This window comes from Anabrus simplex, chromosome 4 (assembly GCF_040414725.1).
Source record: "Anabrus simplex isolate iqAnaSimp1 chromosome 4, ASM4041472v1, whole genome shotgun sequence".
NCBI classification, from domain to species: Eukaryota; Metazoa; Arthropoda; class Insecta; order Orthoptera; family Tettigoniidae; genus Anabrus; species Anabrus simplex.
Genome location: NC_090268.1, coordinates 390,534,340 through 390,553,020, shown reverse-complemented (window position 1 = coordinate 390,553,020; position 18,681 = coordinate 390,534,340). Strand labels below are relative to the sequence as shown.

General features: G+C 40.4%; 1 protein-coding gene across 1 annotated transcript in view; it reads right to left on the bottom strand.

Annotated features, from left to right (window-relative positions):
- Positions 1-18,681, bottom strand: part of LOC136872025 (facilitated trehalose transporter Tret1-like) — a 90,645-nt gene that overhangs the window by 21,479 nt on the left and 50,485 nt on the right. The window contains exon 2 of the mRNA XM_068227520.1: positions 576-658. Within this exon, the coding sequence (XP_068083621.1) occupies positions 576-621 (46 nt within the window). The 5' untranslated portion in view covers positions 622-658. The remainder of the gene's footprint in view (positions 1-575; positions 659-18,681) is intronic.

Here is an 18,681-nt window from a genome sequence, read left to right as displayed (position 1 = left end):
TTTTTTGTCATTTCATTGGGAAATTTAGGTCCTTATTAGAATAGGGATTGCTCAGACGTGTGGTCGGACGCATGTTAGTTTTATGTGTTAGCGATAATATAGCCTCAGTGTTATGATAAAGTTTCCATTCGCTATATGTCACGATACATCGCTTCGCGATAACGTACTCGTTTCTATCACGTATAACGGACTGAGGTCCACAAACAACCTACAACAAGCATTTGTAAATGTTAATGTAATTCATTAGTGTTGTTTAATGCATCATTTCCCATTATCATTAAGGTTCAATAAACCGGTTTGTGAGTCAAATATTTTAATTCGAAGGTGTTCTCATTTTTAGTTATATGCCCCGCTTCTCCTCCCTTGTACGCCTCTAAGCTTACTTTAGTTCAGCGCCTATTTATTTCTTACTTCATGACCTGTTAGCGACCCTGTAGATCTCATGCCGGTGCCAGTTAGGTAGGGGCGGGTGCAACATAAAGTATAAGATGTATAGTATAAAACCGTTATTTGTTACGTAATGAACTGTATAATAGGCCCTACATATTACTGAAGTCAAAACTTAAAAAGTTTACCTGATACAGCTGCAAGAACTTGTAACCTGATGCTGCCTTTCTCCATGGCGTTGGGTAACTGACTAGTTTCAGTTTATCACGATCTGAAACATAGACAATAACTTTCTGTAATACAATGAAACCTTATTCTAGAAAACTTCATGATCATATTTAAATTTATTTACAATTTGCTTTACGTCACAGCTCCAGCATTTTCATGTTATGAAAGTGGGAAACCACGAAAAACCATCTTCAGGGCTGCTGATAGTGGGATTCGAACCCACTATCTCCCGAATGCAAGCTCACATCTGCACGACCCTAAACTCGCGGACACTGCTCAGAACCATATTTAAAGGAAGAGGAGGCAAAATTAGGCTATACTGTAGTTAAGAAATTTCAAATTATGAACGTCTAAAATCTCCCCACAATAAATTCAGCAAAATCTTTAGAGGCTACATTCACATCTGCGATTTTCATTTAAATTTAGCCTTTGATCTGTAATTTTATTCTATGTAAAAATCTTTTACTTTATACGTATTTTGATTGAATTATGGGGTTAATTTGTAATTTAAGATAGATTTGTAATTTTAATATTCTCCGCATTCTTGGCCTTTAGCCAATTACCAGGTGTCGGCACTTTCTATGGATTTAGTCCAAATTTACGGCCAGATACATTTTACGTTTCCTGGGCCAACCGTATGTGGAGGTATGTATTCACTATTGTATGTTTCTGTGGTGGTTTGTAAGTTGTGTGTTGTAAGTAAATGAAGTTGATGAGTAGAGTTCCGAACAGAACATTCGCGTGTACATTCATAATATTTACCACCTTTCTTTTCGTGAACTTTGTATTTCTGTCCCACCAAGTTTTATCTTGAATTAGGCAAACAAATGTCGAAAACAGCTTCAACTGTGGTTATCTGTTTGTTTGTTATGACGTCGTTTGAAAGCGACTGAGCGTGATTTTATGAAACTTCAGGATTTAAGCGGAAGAAAAGTTAAATTGAAACTTGAGCCAGATTTGAATTTGGGTAGGGTGGTGGTAGCTTACAGGAAGATGTAAATCAATTTTTCCATTATCACTGCTAATATAATTCCAGTCGAAAACATATACACAGATAAAATTGGATACACGGTTCGGGCCACGGAGCTGTTAGCTTGCATTCCGGAGAAATGGGGTTCGAGCCCCTAAGTCGGCACCCTTAAGATTGTTTTCCGCGGTTTCCCATTTTCACATCAGGCACGGACGCTTCCTTCGTATTTCGAACCCTGTCCTGTCTTCTTGTCGCCATAATTGAATTGTCTGGGTCGGTGCGGCGTAAAAGAAATTGCAAAATAAAAATAAAATATAAACAGATGAATAAGCTAATAGAAAATCGTGCGTCACACGATACCAGAAATATTCGCGATTTTCAATTTTTCATTATTACCCAGAAATACTTCATCTTATTTAATAATAATGGCGTATGGACTCCGGAGAAGCCTGGAGCAGGTCTTCTCCTGGTAGACGGCCTATAGGCGACTTGCATATCTGTGAGGATGGGTCCTTACCTAAAGTGATTTCACCTCGTGAGTTGGCCGCGCGGATAGGGGTGCGTAGCTGTGAATTTGAATCCAGGAGATAGTGGGTTCGAACCACACTGTCGGCAGTCCTGAAGATGGTTTCCTATGGTTTCTCATTTTCACACCAGGCAAATGCTGGGGCTGTACCGTAATTAAGGCCACGGCCACTTCCTTCCCACTCCCAGGCTTTTCCTATCCCATCGTCACCGTAGGACATATCTGTGTCGGTGCGACGTTAAACAATTAGCAAAGAAGACGGTTTCCCATGGTTTCTCATTTTTGCACCAGGCAAATGCTGGGGCTGTAACGTAATTAAGGCCACGGCCACTTCCTTCCCACTTCTAGGCCTTTCGTATCCCATCGTCCCCGTAAGACCTATCCGTGTCGGTGTGACGTGAAGCAAAATTGTACCAAAAAATTCAAATGATGAAGACGGCAAACACCCACCCCCCACCCCCCAGCCAGACGGATTAACCAGTTAAGGTTGGAATCCCCGAACCGGCCAGGAATCGAATCCGGTATCCCCCGCACTAAAGGCCAGTGCGCTATTCATTTAGCCATGGAGCAGGACGTCTTATACAATAATTCTTAGATAATACTGAAATATGAAAATGAAGTATTATTTTTTCTTTAAATGTTCAAGTCATGTAATATTTTTATAAAATAATGTGGAAAATGAACTTAGATTACGTGGTTATTTATTGTTTTAAGGGGTAATGCAACGAGGTAAGCTCACTCCTTATCATTAATCATTGTTGAAGGAAAGAAAAGTAAAAACCTTTGGAAGGATTAAGGTACCAGCAAAAATAAAATTTGGAGCCATGACTCCCTAGACATCGTGAAAATGAACAAAATGATAAAATTGAAACAATAACAGACTAGCTAGAAACCTCATCAATCAATCAATCAATCAATCAATCAATCAATCAATCAATCAATCAATCAATCGATCGATCGATCAATCAATCAATTAATCAATCAATCCTGATCTGCATTTAGGGCAGTCGCACAGGTGGCAGATTCTATATCTGTTGTTTTCCTAGCCTTTTCTTATATTTTTCCAAGGAAATGGAAATTTATTGAGTATCTCCCTCGGTAAGTTATTCCAATTCCTAACTCCCCTTCCTATAAATGAACATTTGTCCTAATTTGTTCTCTTGAATTCCAACTTTCTCTTCATATCGTGACCTTTCCTACTTTTAATGACGCCACACAAACTTATTCGTCGACTAATGTCATTCCACGCCATCTCTCAGCTGACAGCTTGGAACATGCCACTTACAGTAGTCGAGCAGCTCGTCTTCTTTCTCCCAGTTCTTCCCAGCCCACACATAGCAACATTTCTTGTAACGCTACTCTTTTGTCGGAAATCACCCAGAACAAATCGAGCTGCTTATCTTTGGATTTTTCCCAGTTCTTGAATCAAGTAAACCTGGTGAGGTTCCCATACACTGGAACCATACTCTAGTTGAAGTCTTATCAGAGACTTATATGCCCTCTCCTTTACATCCTTACTACAATCCCTAAACACCCTCATAACCATGTGCAGAGATCTGTACCATTTATTTGCAATCCCATTTATGTGATTACCCCAATGAAGATCTTTCCTTATATTAAAATCTAGGTATTTAGAATGATCCCCAAAAGGAACTTTCACCCCATCAACGCAGTAATTAAAACTGAGAGGACTTTTCCTATTTGTAAAACTCACAACCTGACTTTTAACCCCGTTTATCATCATACCATTGCCTGCTGTCTGTCCACCTCACAACATTATCGAGTTTCTTGGTCCACACTCCAGGCTTTTAAGTTGAGAACCGTTCGAGGATCGCTTCTTTTAGTCGGCACTTACGGCAGGTAATAGACACAATGTAATAGACTGAGATAGGTTAACATGAAGTTTACGGTGTTAAGGAAATAATTAATATAATACCGTCGGGATCGGAAGAGAACAAAAATTGTCCAAGTGAGGTCGGATAGGAAAGGATTCGTCGTGCCGAACTCATGACATCTCGTAATCTCCAAGTCTTCGGATTGAGCAGCGGTCGCTTTGTAGGCCATGGATTTTCGGGGATTTTGCACTATGGGGTTTAGTTTTTTTCAAGTACAGGGTGCATAATTCCGAATGTCTGGGTCTTAAAATCATGACCCCAGCAATCTCTAACACTGTAAAATGAAGAGAGTGCGTCCCCAACTCCTTGGCTGAATGGTCGGCGTCGAGGCCTTAGGTTCAGAGTGTCCCGGGCACGATTTATGGCCGGGTCGGGCAATTTAGTCGCGTATGATTAATTCTTCTGGGTCGGGGATTGGGTGTTTGTGTTTGTCCCAATGCTCTCCTCTTCATACACATACGGTACAATACCGCACTGCCAACCAGTACTGAAACGCACAATAGTAAATATCTCCTTCCACAGAGGGTTGGCATCAGGGCATCTAGTCGTAAAACAGGGCTAAATCCACATGTACACCACAGCGCACACCCGAGTCCCACCAGTGTGTGGTAAGAGCGGTAGGAGAAGAGAGAAATACATGAGACAAATTTCCTTTGGACATAGTAAGAAAGGAAATACTGATAACTCCTAAACAGATTGCAGGTATTTTACTGCGTAAAGAAGCACGTAGAATTAAACGAAACATTACGGCCGAAGAACGAAGAAACTTGCCAATTCTATCTAAAGACGCGAAGGATGTTCTGGCCATTATGGTAGTAAGATCCTAACAGGAGGATAGTATGCTGTCTGTAAAAGACGGACGTCCACTACATGAAATTTAAATTATCCTTGTGTGAGAGTGACAATTTTATGGACGGAACATTTTTAAATACTGTTCTAAATTATTTTATGAGTTCTTCACAATCTACGCGGAAGGGAATGAAAATTACGTGCTACTAAGTTCGTTCTGCTCGAGGATATGTCTAGTAAGCGAAAAATGACCCAATTACAGTTGTAATTATAATACGATTAGCGTAACCCGTTCAGGGGTCGGGAGAATAACAGAATCTGCGCCGGGCTTCTTCTCCTGTTCGGAATTTCCCATTTGCACAGAACTCTTAAAGCACAACTCGGATACACTCATTGAAACAATTACGTAAGTTCAAAGTTACGTAAATTCATACTTATGTAAGAAATTTCCATCTGAAGTAATATTAAATTTAAAAATTCTATTTTGAGAGTTATCTAGTGAGTGTGCGAATTTGGCAACGCTGCATTTGTCATAATGCGTACGAAACACTCCTAAAAGGGGCTTTCGAGGCCTGTATAGAGATGAATTGCTTTGTGTGTTTAATGGAATATTAACACGGCGTTTGGAGCGTGGAAATAATGAGTGTCTGCGAGATTGACCTATGCACCTGGCGAATCTAACTTGGAAGCGTTACTAATCGTTGTGTCTCGCGGCAATGTTCCTTTCCGTGACGTGGAGTGACTTCTGTTGCAGTATTTACCTCAAGGTTTAGAGGATGGTTACTTAGTTGTACTTCCTTTTAAAAGAAAAATCACCGCCATCTCCTTCTAACTGCCTCGGTGTTTATTCTGGGAAATTCCCTACTCATCCACTGGTTGAAAATATCCAAATAAGACCTCTCAATTTAGAAAGAAGAGAGTAGATTTTTAAACGAAATGGAAACAGGAAATTAAAAGTTATTGGACATGTCATCAGACACAATACTTTCATCACTAACATACTTGAAGGGAAAGTGCTGGGAAAGAAAGCGAGAGGAAGACCTAGGATGAAGTATTTGGACGACATCAAGAAGAGGTTAGGTTGTGACAATTACATGGAACTGAAACGAACAGCCAATGAAAGAAGAGAGTGGTTGCAACGACAAGGCATTAGCCTTTAGAATATTGATTGATTGATTGATTGATTGATTGATTGATTGATTGATTGATTGATTGATTGATTGATTGATTGATTGATTGATTGATTGATTGATTGATTGATTGATTGATTGATTGATATATCTTCATTATGAAATGTTATGGCTTTCAGCGTTCCTTATAAAATTCTATATTATCAACTACAGTAGCTCTGTGGTCTTTTTTGGTTCCACACCCCTTATTTCAACAAATGAGTTTAACCATCGTCGCCTTGGTCTCCCTTTTTTCTCTTACCCTCAACGGCCAAGTCTATTGTTGTTCTAGGCATCCTATTCTCCTCCATTCGGCTCACATAACCCTATCAGAGAAGCCGGTTTATGAGTACTGCTGCATCCATTGATTTTATTCCTAATTTAACCATTATATCCTCATTTCGAGAAGCCTCCTGAGAACCTCCGTGGCTCAGACAGTAGCGCGCTGATCACTCACCACTGAGTTCTGTAGTTCAAATCCCGATCACTCCATGTAAGATTTGTGCTGGTCAAAGCGGAGGCGGGACGGATGTTTCTCCGGGTACTCCGGTTTTCCCTGTCATCTTTCATTCCAGCAACACTCCCCATTATTACTTCATTTCATCACTGTTCAGAGGAGTACCACAGGCTTCGGCAGCCGAGACAATGCCTATCCACAGAACCCAGCAGTGAGAGGCTGGCACGCTGCCGGCCGACCCACGGAGGCACTTTGCTATCTATAGTATCAATAAAAATTAGATGGTATCTGTCTGCTTGTTTGTTTGTTGCCGATGGGCTCGATAACTAATCAATTGATTGAGCTGAAATTTGGTAAAAAATATAGTTTGAAATCCCGAGACACGCAAGGGATACATTTGATTTTGATATACTTTACTCCGGGCGAACTGGCCGTGCGGTTAGGGGTGCGCAACTGTGAGCTCGCATCCGGGAGATAGTGGATTCGAACCCTACTGTCGGCAGCCCTGAAGGTGTTTTTCAGTTGTTTCCCATTTTTACAAAAGGCAAATGTTGAGGTTGTACCTTAATTTAGGCCACGGCCACTCCCTTCCCGTTCTACCACCACAAGGGCAGCGTCCTGGAGCGTGAGATTTTGGGTCGGGGATAAAAGCGGGAAGGAGGACCAGTACCCCACTCAGGCGCCGTCACCTGCTATGCTGAACAGGGGCCTTGTGGGGGATGGGAATATTGGGAAGGATAGACGAGGAAGAGGAAGGAAGTGGCCGTGATCTTAAGTTGGGTACCATCCCGGCATTTGCCTGGAGAAAATTGGTAAACCACGGAAAACCACTTCGAGGATGGCTGAGGTGAAATCGAACCCCTCTCTACTCAGTTGACCTACCGATGCTGAGTGAACGCCGTTCCAACCGTCGTACTATTTTTCAAATTTCGTGGCTGAGCCGAGAATCGAATCCGGGCCTGCGGGGCTGACAGCTAATCACACTAATCACTACATCACAGAAGCGGACACCTTATTCCTACATTCCGTATATTGGCCAAGATATACTTTGACTGACGTACAAAATATTACAGATATTTTGTTCAATACAGTGGAACCTCGATATTTCGAATCACCTCGGGAGTCACCAGATGGCTCCCAGGACGTGGCACAACGCTAGCGTTCGAAGCGGAAGCTGACCGAACCATCAGACTAAGCGGTATACATAACGTGTGTACGTAACATATGAACTTGACAGGTGTATGATTTAGACACAAGCATGGAATGAAACATCTGGCGCCGAGGAACGTACGAATTTGGAAAACACCGAGACGAAATAACAATAGTGAAAGGACAGGGAAGGGAACTACCAACGTAAATTCTTAATGGCTGGCAACCAGGTATTACTTAATAGATAGCCGGTGTCCCTGTTGAAATGGTTAGGATTTCTACGTATTTCCACAGCTTCCCGTATAATCCTGGACCTGTAGTGTCTAGTGTGGGTAAGAGCTCGAGCATCTTGGAACATGACTTCATGACCCGACGATAGAGCGTGCTCAGCTATTGCTGATTTGTCTGGTTGGTTGAGATGAATATTACGTTCGTGTTCTTCGATACGGGTACCAATGGACCGGCATGTTTGGCCGATATATACCTTACCGCAAGTACAGGGAATTTCGTATACCCCAGGATGTAAAAGTGGGGACAATTTGTCCTTGGTTTTACTCAGACTGAGCAATTTTAGTGGCGGTGCCAAACACGGTTTTTATATTGTGTTTGCGGAGAACCTTGCATCCCAGAGAAACGACCACGCAAAGCTCACAGAAGGAAGAAGAGCTTTGCGTGGTTGGGATGCAGGGCTCTATGAATCTGCAAATCGCTGTAACCAATACCCATGAACGCGACTTTGAGCGTGTCCATCTCCACCTGGATATGTGATGGCTCACAAATTCGTCTCGCCCTCTTGGCGAGTGTCGTGAGAATGCCTTGTTTTTGTGCTGGATGGTGGTGAGAATCAGCATGAAGATAGCGATTTGTGTGGGTAGGCTTACGATAGACGGTATGTCCTAAGGAGCCGTCCGGTTTCTTTCTTACTAGAACATCCAAGTAAGGAAGGCATCCGTCCGACTCCATCTCCATAGTGAATTTTATTGAAGGATGTTGCTGATTTAGGTGGTTTAGAAATAGATGAAATTTCTCAGGACCTTCTGCCCAGACCACAAATGCATCCTCAAGGTACCTCCACCATATCATAGGTTTGACGGGCGCCGCAGCAATAGCCTCCTCCTCAAAATGCTCCATAAAGAAATTAGCCCCTACGGGCGAAAGTGGACTTCCCTTAGCCACTCCGTCCGTCTGTTAGTAAAAATTCCCACCCCACAAGAAATAGCTGGAAGTCATGCAGTGGTAAAATCTCTTAGTAATGTCCTCAGGGAATAGGTGTTCAATGAGAGACATTACCGAGTCAATCGGCACTTTAGTGAACAAGGACTCCACATCGAAACTCACAAAGTGCATTAGGTTGAATGGTTATGGTTGACAGCTTCTTGACGAAATACCGAGAGTCCCTGACGTATGATTCAGTACGTCTTATGTGTGGCTGAAGCAATTTGCTTAGGTATTTAGCCAGAGCATACGTAGCAGAACCTATCGCTCTAACAATAGGTCTGAGGGGAACATCTTTTTTATGGATCTTAGGCAGTCCATACAATCTAGGTGGCATTGCATCCCCTGGGGACAGATGTTTAGCGCCTCCTCTTTTGGAATTGAAGATTGTCTTAAGAGCTTCACGGTGGCGTTGGACGCACGAGTGGTGGGGTCACGTGAGCTCAGTCTGTAAACAGGCTCTGACAATATAGCCGAGATCTTATTCTTATACACGTTAGTGTCCATAACCACTGTCGCATTACCCTTATCAGCTGAGAGAATGGTCAGTTCAGAATCATCTCTAAGTTCCTTCAGAGCTCTCCTTTCGCCTCTTGTTAAATTGGGCGCGGGTACAACATCGGACCTTATGAGTAGAGTTGGGATTTCTATGTAATAACATATTTTGTTCCTTGCTATTTAGATGCTGGGAAAAGTCATATCTTTACAAAACACTATATTAGGGTTATTATTACCGAATTTCATTTTACATATTTTTTTTATATTTGTGGGTATTCTACATATTCTTAGTGATATTGCATAAAATTACATATTTTAGCGTATTTCTGTTTTCATATATAATAAATTGCTGAATTGAAGTTTCACACTTAATGTGGGGCTGTTGTTTGTTCTCTCAACAGGAGGATTAAGGTAAATTATGAGTGACAGGTATTTGAGAGGATGATAGGTGCAGGTAGAGACCCTTGCGAAATAGGTTAATCTAAACGTTCCAATTAGCTGCAGGAAAACTGTTACTTTAAATGTGCCAGTCTTAAATCTTTCATCCCTTTTAGAGTTAATTGCTTTGTAACTAGCCACTGTCATGTTGGAGTTTCCAGGAATATTTTTCTAAGCGCATTTCTGTGACCTCTTTTTTGTGTACTTAGGAATTTCCAAATCTGTTGTTAGAGCTGTCTTCCTTTGAAATGTCTCAATTAGGTTTTAGTTTCTTTTGAACAGCTGAAGAACATAGTTCATGAACATCAGTTTCCTCTAGAGTCAATATGGCACCAGTAGCGTCCTCGCTGGCTTCAAAGTTAAAATCATGGATTGCAATTGACGAGTCCTTTGCAACTGATGGCAAAGTAGTGATTTGCCAAGCATGCAATAAACATATCGCATGTTCCATGAAATCCCAGCTTGAGCAACATGCACGAAGTGCTCTGCATATAATAAACCAACAGTTAGGTCTACAAAAGAAACAAATCCTTTTAACACAAATGCAGCCTTCACCTTCAAGTAACCCTTTTTATAAAGACTTATGCAGTGCAATGTTGCAGCCAATATTCCATGGTATGAACTGAATTCACATCTTTTCTGGAAAAATACTGCAGGCAACATGTTCCTAACCAATCAACACTACGCAAGAATTATCTTCAAGTCTGCTACGACGAGGTAATGCACAACATAAGACAGCATATAGGAAATTCTTTCATATGGGTTGCTGTTGATGAAACAACAGATGCTAAGGGTAGATTTATTGCAAATCTTGTGGTGGGGAAGCTACAACCTGACAGCGCCTCAAACCACGTTTGATCTACTGTAAAGAGCTAGACTATACAAATCACTCAACTATTGCAAGATTTGTGCATGATGGATTAAGAGCTCTGTGGCTGACTGAGATGAAAGAGGAAAAGGTATTAGTGATGTATTCTGATGCTGCAGCATATATGCTTAAGACTGCAACTGCTTTGAAGGTGTTTTATCCCAATATGCTCCATTTTACATGCTTAGCTCATGGACTACAACGTGATGCTGAAGATATTAGAGCTAAGTTTCCACAAGTGAACAGATTAATTTCAGCAACAAAAAAAGTTTTTCTAAAAGGTCCACAACGAGTGCTATCTTACAAACAGCAATTGCCAGAGATACCACTGCCGCCGGAATCCGTTTTAATGAGGTGGGAGACATGGATAGAAGCTGTTAACTTCTATAGTGAGCATCTAGATGCTATAAAGACTGTGGTAGATTCTTTTGATCCTGAAAATGCTGTATCTATTAGTGAATCACAAACTGCCTTTAGTGACTCCAAAGTGGTCTCCTCAATCACCTACATCAGGGGCAACTTCTGCTGGCTTCCAGAAACCATCAAACGTCTAGAAACATCAGGACTGCCACTACAAGATTCTATTGCCATCATAGAGGATGCTCTTGAAAAACTAAGTGCTGTGCATGGGGAATCTGGTGCAAGTGTGTTGAGTAAATTGCAGAAAGTGTTGAAGAGAAATCCCGGTTATTCAGCATTTCACAGTGTGTGCCGAATTCTAAATGGAGATGACATTGATCCTCCCGAGGACATTTCTCCAGCAAAAATTCCTCTCCTAAAATTTGCCCCAGTTACATCATGTGATGTTGAAAGGTCTTTCTCTGCATATAAGAACATCCTAAGTGACAAACGCCTTTCCATGACCCCAGAGAACATCGAAAAATACTTAATAGTTCACTGTGCTACAAAATTTAAGGAATAAACGTGCTTTGAGTGTTGAAAATAATACGTTTCTATTGAATATGTGTGTGATATATTCATATAATATGACTCCAAAGAATATTGAAAAATACTTAATTGTTCACTGTGCTGCAAAATGTAATATAATGCGTGTTTAGTGTGTTGTGACTGACAAAATGGTAAGTTTATATTAATTATATGATATTACATACTTTGCCCATTCTGCATATTTTGCTACATATTTTGGTGCTTTTTGTTACATATTTACGTACATATTATGCCACTTGATACTACATAAAAATCCCAGCTCTACTTATGAGTCTCACACATTTCTGTCTTAACTCCTCATCAGTAGGTAGTTTGTGGATGGCTGCCTCAACGGAAGTAATTAACTCCTCAGTGGGAATTGTAGAGGGAGCGACAGCGAAATTAAGACCCCTAGCTAGAACTGCCGTTTGGTTCTCGTTCAAGGATTTCTTGGAAATATTGACGACAGTTTTACTAGCATCCGGGTTCGTGCGAGAGACCGCCTGTTTCTGAGCTAGACGGAGGAACTTTGATTTCTGTCTGAATGACACCTGGTTGAATTTTCGATAGCAGTAATGTGATCGAAAGTCAACCACAATTCCACGAAACAACTCTCGGGAGACTGAATCCATTTCCTGACGAGTGTTATGAAACTCTATTTTACGGCATCACTTTAATTATAGTGACTGTTTAGAAGACAGGATGCAGTTCATACAGTAGTGAAAAAAGAAACATACCTCCATTAACACCTTTTGAAAAATATCCGTTAAACTTTTCTGTTTGTTACTGTTAAACTTTACTCCCTTTACGTTGAAACGTCTCGTCAATACCACGCAGCCGACATTCGTAAATGGAGCTTGTCATCCGCGACTTCGGTGGTTGCTTTCGTACGTGACCTGTAATTAATTCACACCCGAGAAACAGCGAGGCATCGCCGATTTTTTGATCAATAGAAATTTTAGTTTTCCGGTTCCCGTCATATTAGCTCCCAGCATCACTGTAACCTTTTCTTTACTTGTTAAATGTTCTTCAAAAACCACAAATACCATATTTCAGAGTTAATATTGCAAAATATTCGAGTTACGAAGCATTTTTAGTTAAAGGGAGAAAATGTTTGCTTCGAGAAATCGAGAAATTCGTGTAATCGAATTTCGAGTAATTGAGAAATATATGCTCCTAAAGAATAGGACAAACGGTCGGGAAATTTAAGGTACTTCGAGATACTGAAAATTCGAGTGATGGAGGATCGAGATATCGAGGTTTGACTGTATTTTGATTATTGAGTTCCAATATTGTGATTGATAGAAATTTTGCAAGTACTGCACATAAAAATGTAGGCAAACGATAAATGGTAAATAAATTCCTGAAGCAATGTCCTCCTAGAATGATAAAATATAGTGCGAATAAGTAATTAAACACAAATATATCTATTTCAGGAGAAGCCTGCCTGTTGGCCTCCATCTTTAAGGTTTCAAGATTGTATGGTCTTACACCGTGGTTAGCTGGCTCGAGTCCCGTTGCTGGAAAAAATGTCCACCATCAAAACTGAGCTTGCTCAGTTTAGGTTCATTTCAAAATCTCTTCGCAGAGTTCATATGGAGTAAGGGCATATAACGTTGCTGGTGGTTTGTCCGTCTGATGGGGACGTCAAAAGTCTTGAGCGGATGCCTTCGTGTCATTCGACAAGAGTAGGCAATGTGCCGACACCTGGGTGCACCCTCTCTCTACCTCATTACCATCATCATTACCACACACCAAGACTCGCAGGTCACCCATGGGAGTCAAATAAAATCTGCACTAGACCTCGTCAGAGGCCACACGCAATCAACTAAACAATCATTTCTACAGGAGTAGGAGCAACTCACAACCTGACTTTTAACCCAGTTTATCATCATACCATTGCCTGCTGTCCATTGTACAACATAATCCAGATCATTTTGCAGTTGCTCACAACCTTGTAACTTATTTATTACTCTATACAGAATAACGTCATCTGCGAAAAGCCTTATCTCTGATTCCACTTCTTTACTTATATCATTTATATATATGAGGAAACATAAAAGTCCAATAATACTGCCTGTATTGAGTCATTTTCGTACATGTTGAAGCATTTACGCGTGTGGTACTGGACTTCCAGGAGAGGTCAGTATTAATGTACATCTTTGTCAAAGTACACATTGAGCCTTTATTGAAGTGCTCATTCACTTAGTCGTTTATTCGAATGTAAAGAGAATATTTCATTTTTATTAAGACTAGTAACTGGACAGAAACATCTACATTCAGCAGCACATGTCGCAATTTCTGCAGGGAGCTTGGAGCACGGGTTTGTTTGCTCGCCAGCTAAGTTTAGAAGGTGGAATTTCGACATCACATACACAAGGCAGAAGAAGGAAACAATAGCACTCCAACGGACAACATTTCGGAAGCCTGGCGAGAGGCTAGAGAAGCCTGCGAGACCTTTGAAGTAAGCATCATGGGCGCGATGTGCTGGACCAATTATATGATAGCTTCACGGTCATCTTGGCTAGACATTGGTCTATGTAGGTGATGGCCCCGATCTAGGATACGACGGCGTCTTCGAGAACGAATTGATAAAAGCAATGAGCGCGACAGTTAGTTACCCTATTATTCGGCGATATTATATGCAAGTAACATCGTGAGAAGAAGTTTTCTTTTACGCGAGTGATCGTGTGGGGACCTGTAAATTTTGTTGGAAAACATTCAGTCTGCATTTAATCTATTCAAGTTTTCTAATACTGGGAGAATGGCATTTAACTTTCGATTACCAGAGGGAGAGATCAGTTTCATTTAATTATTTCGAATGCATAGCAGCTTGCCTGTGTAAATAGTTTCCCCAGGGCATAAACTTTACAATTTCCAGTCCAGCTTTTAAATGGGAAATATTTGACCTAGTTACGGGATTAGATAAGAGAAGTTGTTCCGCGACGGAATGGGAACTGGTTTCATGGTCAGTGGAAATTACCCCTGTTGTAGTATTCTAGTAACTGGCAGGTTAATCTTGAGCAAGTTTCTACATCGTGAACGAGGGGATGTTTAAGACGCAATCCAGAAGAAGAAGCAGCAACGAAGAGTACGATATCACCTTTCTACGCCACGATGGAGACGAAAGGACTGATCCAAGTCTTTTATGAATGTATCATCATCGATATAGCTGGCTAAAACAAGATGGGCCCGGCTGTTCCTGAATGGATGATGGCGATAAGTCAACGAAATAGATGAGCACAAAATTTTCAATGTAATTATGTTAGTGTGAACATCTTTAATGTTGGAAAAGGGGATAGCTTAGTTCTGATATTTAATTTCAGTAAAATTAGCTTTTGTTTGGAAGGACTACGACCTATTTAAAGTAAATGTTACGGAGCTTGTTAATGTAAAAATAATTGTAACGTAAATGTGGACCGTTTGCATGAGGCCGCAGCTTGCTTTCTTGCATTTTATTCTCATTCATTTAGCTGCGTGTTTAGCGTCATTTATTTTACGAGTCAGTTTCTTATTTTAGCCTCATATATATCTTTGATTTGTTTTGCTTTGATGTTTGAGACGCACTGTACGTCTCGGGGCTGAAATGTAAATATAAATAAGGATTCAAGTTAAAGACAGGGAGGACTAGTTTAGAGTATTATTAATGGGAGCTCAAAGTGTACGGAAACGTGCCGTCACGTTTGCTGGGATTTGTAGCATGATGTGTGAATGAGAGTGTGGGAGACGTTGGAGTTTGGATCCACAAATTTTGAGAGCGTCATCTTCACGACTACTTTGTTCATCAAGATTGTAAATTAGTAAGTGATTCTCGAGTTCAGCGAACGCAGTTTCGTATTTCTAGCTCCGAATTTTAGAATAAATTTTCTGTAAAATTTATTAATAATATTTTTTATTATTATTATTATTATTATTATTATTATTATTATTATTATTATTATTGTTACCTGGTTTGGTGGATCGCAGAAAGGTGAAAGAAGGTGCTGAGGTGAATGGGTCTATCTACAATATAAAAAGTAATTTAAAACTTGAACTGAAGGCTGTATTTCTTGTATTTCTTCAAAACAACAAACTTAACAAATTTTCACTGGGTGACAATAACAATGATATCTCAGGTACAATGCCAAACAAGGTTGGAACATCTTAGAGTAGGGAATTTAACAATTTTGGGCTTCAAGCCCTCGATTTACAATTTCTGAGCTACGAGCTCAAGTTTACGAAATTCACAAATGAGGAAAAATTTAGGCAAGGGCAGAAATCCCGTAATTCAAGAGCACTTGCTCCCAAAATTACAATATTTAGCCTTCTAGAGGCACCCTTCACTGTTACAAAACTTATAATAGAGCTTACATGCCCTCGCTTTCTTACAGCCTACTCAAAGCAACATCACATCACAATCTTACACTCTCTGGCCTCATAAGGCACGAGTTACAAATGGAAATAGTTTTACAGAGGGGTATCTAGTACCCAACCTACCGGGCCTTTGCGGAAAAAGAACAGGTTAAATAAATGTCCCGAACACAACCTGAATGGAGGCGTACACTGCCTTCCAGATAATGAAATATTAAAAACGTACAGGGCTCTCGGCCGATGAAACTGGGGCTAGTCCCAAGCTACTGAGGTGGCTCGCATGGAAATAACTTGAATATATTACAGAAGAGAAAACAGTTGCGAAATCGAAGTCACCTCAAACCAAGATGAAGAGGAGTTCGAGAGGGTAACTCACTCTCTATCCCTGATTTACAGTTAAAGACTTCATGAAATTTTGCGTGAAAAGGAAGAAATTTACATTAAAACGGTTACATAGTAAAAAATTCGGACCTTCCACTCGGATAAGAATGTGGAAACAGCAAGAAAGATTGAATTTATGTGGGCGTTACCTGGCTGATGTACTGCCTGCCGAAGAATGAGGCGCCCCCCTTCTGCCTTAACACACACACTTAGAAAGACGACGATCAATAGACAAGGAAACTCGAAAAGCCGCAACTTATTCACCCTCAGGGAAGGTTCCAGAGGATTCGGGGCTAATCCGTACACACCCTCCCATTTTCATTGGTTGAACCCAAAAGTTACTCTCAAAACCGAACAAGAAGCCTGTGATGGGCTGAAGATTAATTACAGAAAATTTTCATTGACCAGATTCAAAACTGGCGGAATGAGACAGAAGTGTTGCAAACCTAGAATTACATTTAAAAACAAATGAAAGTTGAGAAAACCTATAAACAAAAAATTTCTTTCAATAACATTTCCTTTACCTTGCACCAGAGTGCATGACTATAGTTTTTTGGTAGTGGCATCTGTGGAAAAACGTCCAAATTTCTTGATGTAAACAAGCACACAGCAAATAAAACCAGTCAGTTTAGGAAACTTCAGAATAACAGAGTTACTTACTACTTCGGTAGTGATATCTTCTGATTAAAGTCTCAACTTTATGTAGTAGCAATTTCACATTTTGGTCGATAGAGGAGTTCATTAAGGCGCTTATTTGAATGAGCGGAGTCGAGGTGTACCTCCCGGTAGAATTATTATTATTATTATTATTATTATTATTATTATTATTATTATTATTATTATTATTATTATTATTATTATTATTATTATTATCAATGCGAGTTTCTCGAGTTGTAAGATCAAGATATTTCAGTAACTTTCCTATGTTCAGTCAACTTTAGGACATGAGGTATCATTTAGTGTGATTTTGAGTAAGAGGACGGGTTCCTCATCTGAGAGGCCTGCATTTTGATTTTGTGACTTGATTCGAGTAGACTGTTGAGCAGCGTGTGTAAAGGGTTGCACCCTGTGGTTTTTGTGATTGCTGCATTGCTTTCGGGAGACGTGAATCTCCGCTTTGAGTTATTGCGTCGTGTGTTGGCGAGGGTGATATGTGTGTCAACCGAGGAGAGTTTTATTTGAGCGGCCTATACTTCGTGATTTAATTGTTTCTGTCCATGTCTCTACGGTTGTTGCAGTTGAAGAGAGTTTTATATCGCGATGTTATGTTCGGATTTTCTTTCAGGATGTAATCGCGCTGAGGAATATTTTTGTCTTGTAATCGTTTTCAGGATACAACGTCGAATTATGTTGTTGGAAATTCATAGTAAAGGACTTATACTCACTCTATGGGGGAATATGTGTACTTGAATCTGTAATCTCTTTGTACTGGATTGTGGTAATAATTAATTTGAAAATGCCAGCCGTAACGAAGTGAAGTGAATCAGTGTTTTTATTTATGGTGCCGAAATAACCCATCTGTTCAACTTACGATACATTTCATCACGAACTTTCAAGATTTGGAGAACTTTCACACGAAGTAACCACGGATCTCCTGTAAAGGGAATGTTTCATCACGCCACTCGACCCAGTATCACGATTAGTAAAACAGTTGCTTCTTCTGAGATATAATAAACCGAATTACTAGCGTAGCATGCTATATGGGGATTATACGGCATTATTGCATTGATGTAGATATTATTTCTGCATGCTTCAAGAATATAGTTATTTCTAAAACGTCTCCACGTCGATTTGTGTGACGAGTGCTGCCACCTACTGGAAACAAGGTGGACTATTACCGGTCAACTACCTACTGTCACGAGAACAAAGCACTGCCTGCAGCACTTTCATCCGCACCCCTCCTCAGCCGTCCTAAATCATCTTTCACCGAGATCGCCCGTCTGTCACAACTTCAGCGATGTCTATACAATACCTGTCCATTCTGAAAGGAAAGCGAACTACTCTGCGAGCAAATTTAACGCGCTTTGTCAATCTTTTAAAAGACAAAACAAATACACAAGACTATGACGAAATGGAATATCTTCTTGATAGACTTCAGAACACTTTGCAATTATTAGTTTACTCAGACGATCTTGTACACGACCAGTTACCCGACACAGATTATGAAACAGCTTTTGAAAGTGCCAACACTTATTCATCTAACCCAGTAGTCACTCTTAACCACAGCAATCTGACACTCGCTGATCCAAAAACCAACGACGCCGATGAATTGCCGATTGAAATCCTTATTGGTGCAGACAATTATTGGAAAGTCTTAAAACAAGATCCTCCACAGCCCATCACACCCTCCTTAGTCCTACTTCCAACAATCTTCGGTTCGATCCTCACAGGTAACCATTCTGGTACCACTGTCAATCATGTCATGACGAACCAC